This window comes from Salvelinus alpinus, chromosome 25, assembly GCF_045679555.1.
Source record: "Salvelinus alpinus chromosome 25, SLU_Salpinus.1, whole genome shotgun sequence".
Classification (NCBI taxonomy): Eukaryota; Metazoa; Chordata; class Actinopteri; order Salmoniformes; family Salmonidae; genus Salvelinus; species Salvelinus alpinus.
Window position 1 is genome coordinate 18,155,446 of NC_092110.1, and position 13,099 is coordinate 18,168,544.

At 41.2% G+C, this 13,099-nt stretch overlaps 1 protein-coding gene across 1 annotated transcript; it reads left to right on the top strand.

The window, feature by feature from the left end:
- The first annotated feature begins 1,623 nt into the window (after positions 1 to 1,623).
- LOC139553520 (proprotein convertase subtilisin/kexin type 5-like) lies at positions 1,624 to 11,080 on the top strand. Its single transcript, XM_071365939.1, has 9 exons — positions 1,624 to 2,030; positions 7,354 to 7,584; positions 8,046 to 8,184; positions 8,270 to 8,358; positions 8,615 to 8,678; positions 9,019 to 9,107; positions 9,392 to 9,504; positions 9,614 to 9,770; positions 10,164 to 11,080. Exons 1-9 carry the CDS (start codon positions 1,982 to 1,984, stop codon positions 10,319 to 10,321), a joined length of 1,089 nt encoding a protein of 362 aa, XP_071222040.1. The 5' UTR covers positions 1,624 to 1,981; the 3' UTR covers positions 10,322 to 11,080.
- Positions 11,081 to 13,099: the final 2,019 nt, after the last annotated feature.

The following is a 13,099-nucleotide window of genomic DNA, read 5'->3' on the forward strand; positions in this document are numbered from 1 at the left end:
GCTATCTCTGCAGTAGATTGCAACACCGCCCCCTTTGGCAGTTCTATCTTGTAGGAATATGTTATAGTTAGGGATGGAAATGTCAGGGTTTTTGGTGGTTTTCCTAAGCCAGGATTCAGACACGGCTAAGACATCCGGGTTGGCAGAGTGTGCTAAAGCAGTGAATAAAGCAAACTTAGGGAGTATGCTTCTAATGTTAACATGCATGAAACCAAGGCTTTTACGGTTACAGAAGTCATCAAAAGAGAGCGCTTGGGGAGTGGGAGTGGAGCTAGGCACTGCAGGGCCTGGATTAACCTCTACATCACCAGAGGAACAGAGGAGGAGTAGGATAAGGGTACGGCTAAAGGCTATAAGAACTGGTCGTCTAGGACGTTCGGAACAGAGAGTAAAAGGAGCAGGTTTCTGGGCACGATAGCATAGATTCAAGGCATAATGTACAGACAAAGGTATGGTAGGAAGAGAGTGCATTGGAGGTAAACCTAGGCATTGAGTAATGATGAGAGAGATTTTGTCTCTAGAGATGTTTAAACCAGGTGATGTCATCGCATATGTGGGAGGTGGAACAACATGGTTGGTTAAGGCATATTGATTAGGGCTTGAGGCTGGGCTAGAGGCTCTTACACGGTATTCCAATTTTTTGAACTTTTTTCAGGAGACTTGCTTTAAAGGTTTGGTTACATGTTCTTTGTTTGTTTATTTATTATTTAATGGTATTTTCCTTTATATCTTAAATTTGCACAAATGGGAATGTGTTTGAATTCAAGAAGTTTAAGCTGCCTATCAATCATTGTTTTTGAAACCAGTGTACAGCCAGTAAAAAATACACTCTTGCAACAGCTGCATAGTGCGGATCCCAGTCTATGGAATAAAACTCTAATGGGGACATGCTCAAACTCACACACTTTTGATAGACTTAAAGGGTCAATCTGTAGTTGCTACATCCATTTTTGGACTTAGAAATTATATATATTAATGTAAAGATATAATTTAATTTAATTGTTATATGTAGTAGAAAGCGAGGGGTTAGAAGAAGTCTACATAACCAACCCATAAAGTAAAATTGAACATCCATATGTAAACTTTAACATTGATATATCCTGCAACAGATGTTTTTAAATTGGTAAAATACATGTTTGTCTTCTTCTAACCCCCCTTAAGGGGAAAGTAATCTAAAAGTAACTGAATGTAATAAGATTACGTTACTGAGTTTGGGTAATCCAAAAGTTATGTTACTGATCACAATTTTGGACAGGTAACTAGTAACAGATTACATTTAGAAAGTAATTTACCCAACCCTGCTGCACATTATGAAAGTATATTGTTGGTGGTGTACAACGTTGTCATAGAACTGTTTATTTTAAATGGTTTTGTTAATTTAAATGTGTGGTATGTCTGGTTTTAGAGCATAGACGACATCACTTTCATGTGACCCATTTAGAAATTGATACACACATTGAAAAGAGAATGGGGTGTGGAAAAGTCGAATTCAGGAAGTACAGTTTCACTGTAATACACTTTGGCCCCTAGAAAATAAATTATATATAATAATTTATTGATTTAATTCATTAATTTAACACCAGATTGTCTGCATGATTTTATTCTGCGGCTGCGCTTTGACGTTATCGAAACCAGAGAGGAAGAGGCAAAGCGAGAGATTTCACTCTCCCCAAATTTAGCTTTATCTGTTCAAAATAAACCCAAAGCGTTTCAATGGATTTATTTTGGACCTAAATGTGTCGCCTGTCTTTGGGACGACTCCCATTGTTAGGGCGGAGACATGAGCATCTCGTCAATATACAGATATCTGCCAAAACTTCTAAGTAAAATCACATGATCTGTATTTTGTCATATGACATTGATGAGCCCGACAAACAACCAGAAACTAGCAACTCACGGTGGACTTCACTAAAAGAAAGACAACCGTCAGGGATGAAATTCTATAAAACTTTTTTGTGACTTTGACGATAATATCTGGAGTATGGAATGTTGGGGAGTTTTGACTGCGATAGCTGCCGCTTGTCTGCTAGGTAAGGTTGTTGGTTTGTTTGTTGTCTTGGCTAGTCAACTGGGGCGTAATCGTTAGTACAAACAGTTACGAAACGTGAGTTTCTATTGGACAGATTCAGGTAGGTCCCTCCCCGTTTCGTTTGTTTCAGTTTAAGAAACGTTTTGCAACAGAATTGGCGTAATGAATACACCCATAGCATACAACACTGACTGCTTTTTAGCAACCTGTCACTGAAGACAATTCTACATGGTATTGTTTATGGTACTCACCCACTAGTTCAACTGTGTAGATCTTTTTCTGTTTGAACTTTGGCTAGACTTTTTCTTAGGCACGCCATTCAATTTATCATTCACAATTCTGATTTGATTTTAAAAGTTTTACAAACCGTGGTATACCTTGGTTTATTCTCTGATTCAAAACGTTCTTAAATGACTGACTGCAACATTAACATTACACACTGCTTTGCAACAATGTTGCGTAAGTGCAGCTATAAAAGTTCATGTTAATCAACATTCAACTGTTATTGTGAGGTGACATTTGTTGGCCTTAAGGACCTATTCATCAAGCCCTGCAGATCATTGTAGTGTACAATTAACACACATTACCCAAGCAATTCCCCTTGCTCTGGCAATCTAAACTCAATAGAATATACTGTACAGTATAAACAGAGGGCCCTGGCCAACTCTGAGCATTTTGGAGTATAAACCAGGTGAAATCTCATGACCTGTTTTTGAATAATTGCATTTCTTGAAGAGGGTGTCTTTCTCTCAGTAAAGCAGCTCAGCTCACTGCTAATGTGATTACTGCCACAATAAGGTCTCTGTGTGCTGCTGCTCTCTTCTGTTTCCCCAACTCACTGTATGTCAGACACCATGATATCTTGTGTTAAAGGTGTTTAATAATGGCACATTACACACTCCACAAATAGCTACATATCCTAAAGAGAATTACTTTTAAATACTTTTTGTGAAACGTTGGCTACCTCATTGTGAAATAGATCAGGTGGGTGTGATTCAGAATGGCAACATCGTTGTAAGATATCAGAGGAATGAGCAAGTAGACATCTACAATCTTTCATGCTGGAACTTTTTGCCATTCTTTGATCAGGAACAAGGCTTTTAATTAATTCTCCTCTTTGGAGAATGTGCCACAAAGGCCTATTACTGATGGATTTTCCTCAAACACTAAGGGTTGAAATCTGTGGATGTCTACTGAAAGATAATCTGATTGTAGTGGGGGGAAGGTTAGGTGTCACATGACGTCTGCAATGGGTTACGCCATCAAATACCAATCTCCGATGAACTTTTGGTCTTCTGAACCATACTAATCAGTGTTTTGACCCATTAGCCTATATGGTTTCTGAATATCTAGCTTCCCAGGTCATGTGCTCTATTTCAGGGAAGTCAGGAACCAATACACACAGTCAGTTAGGAAAGCTAAGGCTAGCTTTTTCAAACAGAAATTTGCATCCTATAGCTCTAACTCCAACAATGTCTGGGACACTGTAAAGTCCATGGAGAATAAGAGCACCTCCTCCCAGCTGCCCACTGCACTGAGGATAGGAAACACTGTCACCACCGATAAATCCACGATAATCGAGAATTTCAATAAGCATTTCTCCACGGCTGGCCATGCTTTCCTCCTGGCTACCCCAACCCCGGCCAACAGCTCCACACTCCCCGCAGTGACTTGCCCAAGCCTCCCCAGCTTCTCCTTCACCCAAATCCAGATAGCAGAACCTGGACCCGTACAAATAAGCTGGGCTAGACAATCTGGATCCTCTCTTTCTAAAATGATCCGCCGCCATTGTTTCAACCTCTATTACTAGTCTGTTCAACCTCTCTTTCGTATCGTCCGAGATTCCTAAAGATTGGAAAGCTGCCGCGGTCATACCCCTCTTCAAAAGGGGTGACACACTAGACCCAAACTGTTAAAGACCTATATCCATCCTGTCCTGCCTATCTAAAGTCTTTGAAAGCCAAGTTAAAAAACAGATCACTGAACATTTTGAATCCCACCGTATCTTCTCCGCTGTGCAATCCGGTTTCCGAGCTGGTCACGGGTGCACTTCAGCCACGCTCAAGGTACTAAACGATATCATAACCGCCATCGATAAAAGACAGTACTGTGCAGCCATCTTCATCGACCTGGCCAAGGCTTTCGACTCTTGTCAATCACCGTATTCTTATCGGCAGACTCAACAGCCTTGGTTTCTCAAATGACTGCCTCGCCTGGTTCCCCAACTACTTCTCAGATAGAGTTCAGTGTGTTAAATTGGAGGGCCTGTTGTCCGGACCTCTGGCAGTCTCTATGGGGGTACCACAAGGTTCAATCCTCGGGCCGACTCTTTTCTCTGTATATACAGTGGGGAGAACAAGTATTTGATACACTGCCGATTTTGCAGGTTTTCCTACTTACAAAGCATGTAGAGGTCTGTAATTTTTATCATAGGTACACTTCAACTGTGAGAGACTGAATTTAAAACAAAAATCCAGAAAATCACATTGTATGATTTTTAAGTAATTAATTCGCATTTTATTGCATGACATAAGTATTTGATACATCAGAAAAGCAGAACTTAATATTTGGTACAGAAACCTTTGTTTGCAATTACAGAGATCATACGTTTCCTGTAGTTCTTGACTAGGTTTGCACACACTGCAGCAGGGATTTTGGCCCACTCCTCCCTACAGATCTTCTCCAGATCCTTCAGGTTTCTGGGCTGTCGCTGGGCAATACGGACTTTCAGCTCCCTCCAAAGATTTTCTATTGGGTTCAGGTCTGGAGACTGGCTAGGCCACTCCAGGACCTTGAGATGCTTCTTACGGAGCCACTCCTTAGTTGCCATGGCTGTGTGCTTCGTGTCGTTGTCATGCTGGAAGACCCAGCCACGACCCATCTTCAATGCTCTTACTGAGGGAAGGAGGTTGTTGGCCAAGATCTCGCGATACATGGCCCCATCCATCCTCCCCTCAATACGGTGCAGTCGTCCTGTCCCCTTTGCAGAAAAGCATCCCCAAAGAATGATGTTTCCACCTCCAAGCTTCACGGTTAGGATGGTGTTCTTGGGGTTGTACTAATCCTTCTTCTTCCTCCAAACACGGCGAGTGGAGTTTAGACCAAAAAGCTCTATTAATGTCTCATCAGACCACATGACCTTCTCCAATTCCTCCTCTGGATCATCCAGATGGTCATTGGCAAACTTCAGACGGGCCTGGACATGCGCTGGCTTGAGCAGGGGGACCTTGCGTGCGCTGCAGGATTTTAATCCATGACGGCGTAGTGTGTTACTAATGGTTTTCTTTGAGACTGTGGTCCCAGCTCTCTTCAGGTCATTAACTAGGTCCTGCCGTGTAGTTCTGGGCTGATCCCTCACCTTCCTCATGATCATTGATGCCCCACGAGGTGAGATCTTGCATGGAGCCCCAGACTGAGGGTGATTGACCGTCATCTTGAACTTCTTCCATTTTCTAATAATTGCGCCAACAGTTGTTGCCTTCTCACCAAGCTGCTTACCTATTGTCCTGTAGCCCATCCCAGCCTTGTGCAGGTCTACAATTTTATCCCTGATGTCCTTACACAGCTCTCTGGTCTTGGCCATTGTGGAGAGGTTGGAGTCTGTTTGATTGAGTGGGTGGACAGGTGTCTTTTATACAGGTAACGAGTTCAAACAGGTGCAGTTAATACAGGTAATGAGTGGAGAACAGGAGGGCTTCTTAAAGAAAAACTAACAGGTCTGTGAGAGCCGGAATTCTTACTGGTTGGTAGGTGATCAAATACTTATGTCATGCAATAAAATGCGAATTAATTACTTAAAAATCATACAATGTGATTTTCTGGATTTTTGTTTTAAATTCCGTCTCTCACAGTTGAAGTGTACCTATGATAAAAATTACAGACCTCTACATGCTTTGTAAGTAGGAAAACCTGCAAAATCGGCAGTGTATCAAATACTTGTTCTCCCCACTGTATCAATGATGTTGCTCTTGCTGCGGGTGATTCCTTGATCCACCTCTACGCAGACGACACCATTCTGTATACATCTGGCCCTTCTTTGGACACTGTGTTAACAAACCTCCAGACGAGCTTCAATGCCATACAACACTCCTTCCGTGGCCTCCAACTGCTCTTAAATGCAAGTAAAACTAAATGGATGCTCTTCAACCGATCGCTGCCTGCACCTGCCCGCCTGTCCAACATCACTACTCTGGACGGCTCTGACTTAGAATATGTGGACAACTACAAATACCTAGGTGTCTGGCTAGACTGTAAACTCTCTTTCCAGACTCATATTAAGCATCTCCAATCCAAAATTAAATCTAGAATCGGCTTCCTATTTCACAACAAAGCCTCCTTCACTCACGCTGCCAAACATACCCTCGTAAAACTGACTATCCTACCGATGCTCGACTTCGGCGATGTCATTTACAAAATAGCCTCCAACACTCTACTCAGCAAACTGGATGCAGTCTATCACAGTGCCAGCCGTTTTGTCACCAAAGCCCCATACACCCACCACTGCGACCTGTATGCTCTCGTCGGCTGGCCTTCGCTACATATACGTCGCCAGACCTACTGGCTCCAGGTCATCTATAAGTCTTTGCTAGGTAAAACTCTGCCTTATCTCAGCTCATTGGTCACCATAACAACACCCACCCGTAGCACGGCCTCCAGAAGGTATATCTCACTGGTCATCCGCAAAGCAAACACCTCATTTTGCTGCATTTCCTTCCAGTTCTCTGCTCCCAATGACTGGAACGAATTACAAAAATCGCTGAAGTTGGAGACTTCTCTCCCTCACTAACTTTAAACATCAGCTATCTGAGCAGCTTACCGACTGCTGCAGCTGTACACAGCCCATCTGTAAATAGCCCATCCAACTACCTACCTCATCCCCATATTGTTTTTATTTACTTTCTTGCTCTTTTGCACACCAGTATTTCTACTTGCACATCATCATCTGCACATCTATCACTCCAGTGTTAATTTGCTAAATTGTAATTACTTTGCTACTCTTGGCCTATTTATTGCCTTACCTCCTTACTCCATTTGCACACATTGTATATAGATTGTTCTATTGTGTTATTGACTGTACTTTTGTTTATCCCATGTGTAACTGTGTTGTTTTTTGTAGCACTGCATTGCTTTATCTTGGCCAGGTCACAGTTGTAAATGAGAACTTGTTCTCAACTGGCCTACCAGGTTAAATAAAGGTGAAATTAAAAAAATTCCACTGTAGCATTTGCCTATCTACCACATTGCTACTTCGAGAGAGGCTGGGAATGTTTAATTTTCTCCTGTTTCTAGAACTATTTCTCTGAAAGTCTGTCTTGTTATAACAGGTGTGGTGGTGAGCCAGACGACAGCTCCGATGTTCGCTCTTTCTGTGATGAACACCACATTCATTGAGAATGTGACAGAAACAACCACATTCAGTGAGACCCCTACAGTCAGTGAGACCCCTACATTCAATGAGAAAGAGACAGCAACCTCCCATATGATCCTCAGCACCACGTCCCCAGGCTGCTCTGCCCTCTGTGAGGCCTGTGTCCCAGGGTCCTACTCCGACAACGGTGAGTCTGGCAGAGAGAGGGAGACTGAGAATTAAATAAACCTCCTCAAAAGCTTTTTATTGTCACTCTGTGTTTTGCTGTAGTAGAGAACAAAATGTTAGCTCACTGCTTCGAGAAGTGCTCTTTTTGTAAGCTACAACATTTCAATAATTTTCCTGTGTAGACTCAGTTATATTTATCACCACAACCTATAAATTAGGTAGAAACACACCACAGCCAATTGATGCAGCACTGTAATGTAGTTTTTACCCATGTGACATCTATTTTTAACACCAAGGATGTTTGGTCTTATGGTATGCTAAGTGGACAGCTTTGCTGTATTATTTGACTACTGCCATTTGTCTGGCCTGTGGCCTCTACAGAGTACGTGAAAGATAATTTGGCTAAACTGTAAAATTAAGATGGTAAATCTTGTAAACAGCACAGCCTGTTCAATAATAGACTTCTGATCCATCCCCCAGACACCCTCCTGTGTTCCTGCTGCCATGAGCCAGGGTTGTGTCTGTTCACTGGGGCTTGCCTCCCATGTTCCAGAGGGTTCTTTCAGAGTCTGGCTGGACAACAGCGATGTCTGCCCTGCAGCCAGGGTTTTTACACCAAGTAAGTCTGTCGACTGAGGGCATAGCTGATTCACAAACATTCTGTAGACCACTGTTGCATTGATCCTCTTCCTCTTCTCTTGCAGTTTCACCGGCAGCCCTGTGTGTCAGTCCTGCCCCGCAGGCTCCTACAGCAACAACACAGGCTCCGACTCCTGCCAAAGTTGTTCTCCAGGTATTTATATCAATATTTGTTCTGTTTTGGTTGTATAAGCATTGCAATAATTACTTACTTGTTACTATTACAGTGATTATAGTGTTGTGAATTTTATTTTTTGGAGTGAATATAAAATGTGTAACAACTGATGAAAACAATCAGCTCTACTGTATAAGAGCTGGGCTTCAATTATTTGTTGCACATTTAAACAATCCAAGACTTTAGAAATATTTAATTTCCTGTGTTTAAAAAAAATGGAATGTGTTATTTTCAGGTTTCTATACGTCTCAACAAAATGCCACATTGTGCAGTCCATGTCAACGAGGAACATTCTGCAAGTAAGTTGCCCTTCATGGTCACCTTAGATCTGTGGTCCCTAAACTAATGTGGTATGCACTGCAGCGGGATCTGCATGAACTCTTGATAATCCACACAAACTGTTGCTTGTCTGCAGATCTAACATCACATGCTCCCCTCTCATGCTACAAATCTTACTTCCCAAAACACCTACGGACACACAGACTGACAGACTCATAGGTTTATTAGTGGGCATTGAATATATTATTATTGTAATAGTTCAGTGATCAGACACGGGTGGTGATAGCCAGCAGTATAAAACAGTATTTCTAAATAAGTTCTTCCCTATTCATTGCAACCTTGTGGCTGTCACTCCCACAGCGCCTCCAGTTGTGCTCTGTGTCAGATCTGTCCTGCTGGTACAGAGTCCCTCCAGGCTGCTGCCAAGGAGTGCACACCTTGTCGTCCAGGTAACTGCCAGTGCCAGCCAAAAATATAAACTGTGCTATTCAGTGTGTTAAAATATTAAAATTGTAGCTGAGAATGTTCCATTCAATCTAATATCAAGTAAATCTTCAACTATGTCTGTATAGTCTATGACTGAAGTAGCTCTATTTACAGAAGGGTTATCTGGCACTAAATGGATTACATCTATAAACACACTAAATGAAGGCATGCGTGTTCTAATTTGTGAAGGTAGTACACCGTAATAGCAGACTCAGACAGTTTTAAATGGATGATTGGTTTTGGACAGGCCTGCACAAGGGTCCCCGTCAGAGTATGTGTCAAATCTGCAGCAGCGGCTTCTTCCAGATCCACTGGGGCCAGGAGACCTGTAACCTCTGCCCCGAAAACCACTACTGCCCAGTCAGTACCACAGCTCTTATTCCCTGTAAACACCTCTAATACTGAAAATATCCCCACGGGATTTCCTGACCAACTTTAATGACCAGGGCTCATGTCACCTGTCCCACAGAGTCCAGACGTGAACCCCATCCTGTGCCCTGGCGTTGCCTTCTGTCCTGAAGGCAGCACTGCTCCAGGTTACTGCATGGAGACCTTCTTCCGCAAGGCAGGGGAGGACTGCGAGCTGGCCCCTATCACCATTGCTCTACTTGTCATTGGAGGAGGGGGTATGTCTGAAGACACATTAACATTTTGGTGTAGTGGGAGGAAAGTGGTTTGAACTTTAGGCTACCAGTTAGATGTTGAAACCCCTTGTCAAGCTGTCATAATGAAATTCCCATATTTACTTGGGGTTTTAGTGACCCTTTAATTAATCAAGAAAAGTTGTTCATTGACATTAACCTTGTTTATTTCTTCCAATATGCACTTTCTCGGCACTACAAATATCCAAATATTATTTAATTATGCTTATAGGTCATTTGATCTCGAGGCCACATCCTGTAGAAAAAAACTAGGTGAAATATATAAATCATGCTGAAGTAATCGAGTAGTAGTAAGTGACCTTTTAGTATTTTTGCATACACTAATGATGTGTTGTTTCTCTCTTTTCTCTGGTCCAGTGGCCCTACTCTTTGTCATCCTACTGGTGTTGCGTCGAATGCGAGACACAGATGGAGAGCGTTCCCTCGCGCGACAATTTCTGTTAACCAAAGAGAGGCCGCAAGGTGAATACTACGGGATCCCAGGTGATGCCGCGCCAGTATATGCTGGTTGGTGAACATGTCCCCAGCCTCATCTGATACGTCCTATTATTGGGGTGAAATGTCTGGCTTTTAGAGCAGAATCAAGGGAAGTCTATGTGCCTCAGTTGTGGACTAATGGACCATAAGAGAAAGCAGACACCAAATCCTAGCCATGGTTTACCGAATGTCCATTTGACTATTTTTGACAACTCACCAGCTTTCCTGCGATTTATATCTTCAAGATGTATTTTTAACAAGCAGAAGTGTTTTTCATCTGTATTCTGTGCTTTAGTGATTGTGGATCCCGTTACATTTGTTCAAAATAAGGAAAAATGTCAATTGAATTTACCTTTGCATTCCTTTAGATTAATTAGGTAAATGGTTTAAAGAGGCACACACTGGATGGTTTAGGAGGGTTGAAAATGGAGCTTGCGGGCCTCTATAAGGACTTGGTGGAGACCTTGTGTTATGAAAATCACTTTTGTTGATGTTTGTAAATGCACTCAGTCATGGTACATCGATGGGTGTTTAACTTATGCTTTGAAGATTGTTTTAAGTAAATGTTCCCCTCTGTCACAGAAATAATCTATTTGCTGATTATACATATTAATACTTTTGGTGATCTGAGGTATTATGTGTTATCTTTTTTATTTTCTGTTTGAAAGGCATCACATCTATGTTCATCAATAGAAATGTTTTTGACCTATGCTATTTAAAAGAAAATTATATTTGTATGTTTTAAAGAAAAACACTGACTCTGACTGCAATAAAGCATAGCCATGCACTACTCTCAAGTGAAATTCTGTTATGATATAATTACTAGCCTATAAAACAGGATACAGACCGAAGTTATTTCCATAATGCAAGTTTATTAACCAAATGTATCTGTTCAAACTCAGAGGTTATGAATCAGATGTATCAGCATTCACCATCATATGGGGCATTAATGTTTTTATTTTTTATTTTTTTCACCTTTATTCAATTTAACCAATTAGGCCAGTTGAGAACAAGTTCTCATTTACAACTGGGACCTGGCCGAAATAAAGCAAAGCAGTGCGACAAAAACAACAAAAAACAACAAAAATAAGTTAATAACCAGGAGAGAAATTTAAATTGGCCCTTTCTTTCTGATCTTTGCTAACTTTAATACCAAGATATGTGATAACATCTTTTACAGGGATATTACATATTGAGTTTGTCACATCTTTTAAACTCAAATAATTCACATTTCCTAATTTAAGAGATAAACCATGTGAGATACATGTGAGATGGCATTAAGACACTCAATAGCTTTCCTGACTTCAATAATCTTTTTTAAAAATGGTGGTGTCATCAGCCAATTGTGAAATTTGATCACTTTATCTTGTATCTGAATAGCCCTAAAGCTATCCTTATTGATATGAAGTGTGACCAATAAAAATAAGAAAGGAGAAATTGGGCATCCTTGTTTAATTATGCGTCTAATATTTATTCTCTGTGAGGTTCCATGGGATAATTGAACAGAGCTATTACTATTATTATAAAGTGTCTTAATTACACTTTACACTACAAATTACACTACAAATAAAATAAAGCGATCTTCTAATAATGTGCTCACTGTAGTCTATCAAGTCCAATACTAGTCGGATATTATTACATGTCTGCCCTTCATAAAACCAGACTGGGTCCTCTGGGTGTAAACTCTGTGGATTTGTTATGTAGAAGTGCTCCTGAGTAGAATGTACCCCCGCTTTACTTTGAATTGTTTTTAAATAAACAAATAAATCACATATCTCATAGAAATACTTTACATTATTATTTTATAACTAGTATCAAATATATCAATAATTGTGCACATTTTCCATCATTTTCACCCTAATTATTCATGATTGGCTGAGAGAAATGTATGATATAACGATTGTGGGGGCTGTTTTGTTAGACTTTATACATCATAGCCTGCTGCTGGATAAACGTATGTGTTATTATGGCTTTACACCCCCTGCTATATTGTGGATAAAGACTTACTTGTCTAACAGAACACAGAGGGTGTTCTTTAATGGAAGCCTCTTCAACATAATCCAGGTAGAATCAGGAATTCCCCAGGGCAGCTGTCTAGGCCCCCCTTTTCAATCTTTACTAATGACATGCCACTGGCTTTGAGTAAACCGAGTGTGTCAATGTATTGGGATAACTCAACACTATACACATCAGCTACTACAGCGTGTGAAATAACTGCACCACTTAACAGTTGAGTTGCGGTTAGTTTCAGAATGGTTGGCAAGGAATACTTTTGTTTTGTCGCACCTGGACTACTGTTCAGTTGTGTGGTCAGGTGCCACAAAGAGGGACTTAGGAAAATTACAATTGGCTCAGAACAGGGCAGCACGGCTGGCCCTTAAATGTACACGGAGAGCTAACATTAATAATATGCATATCAATCTCTCATGCCTCAAAGTGGAGGAGAGATTGACTTCATCACTACTTGTTTTTGTAAGTGTTGACAAGCTGAATGAACCGAGCTGTCTGGTGGCATGTCTTGTGCATACCCCACAAGACATGCCACTAGAGGTCTCTTCACAGTCCCAAAGTCCAGAACAGACCATGGGAGGCGCACAGTACTACATAGAGCCATGACTACATGGAACTCTATTCCACATCAGATAACTGATGCAAGCAGTAGAATCAGATTGGGGAAAAAAGGATAAAATACACCTTATAGAACAGCGGGGACTGTGAAGAGACACACACGCATACGCACACACGCTAGCACACGCACTCTACACACACGTACATTGTAATATTGTTGTATGGTTGTATTATACATTTTGTATTGT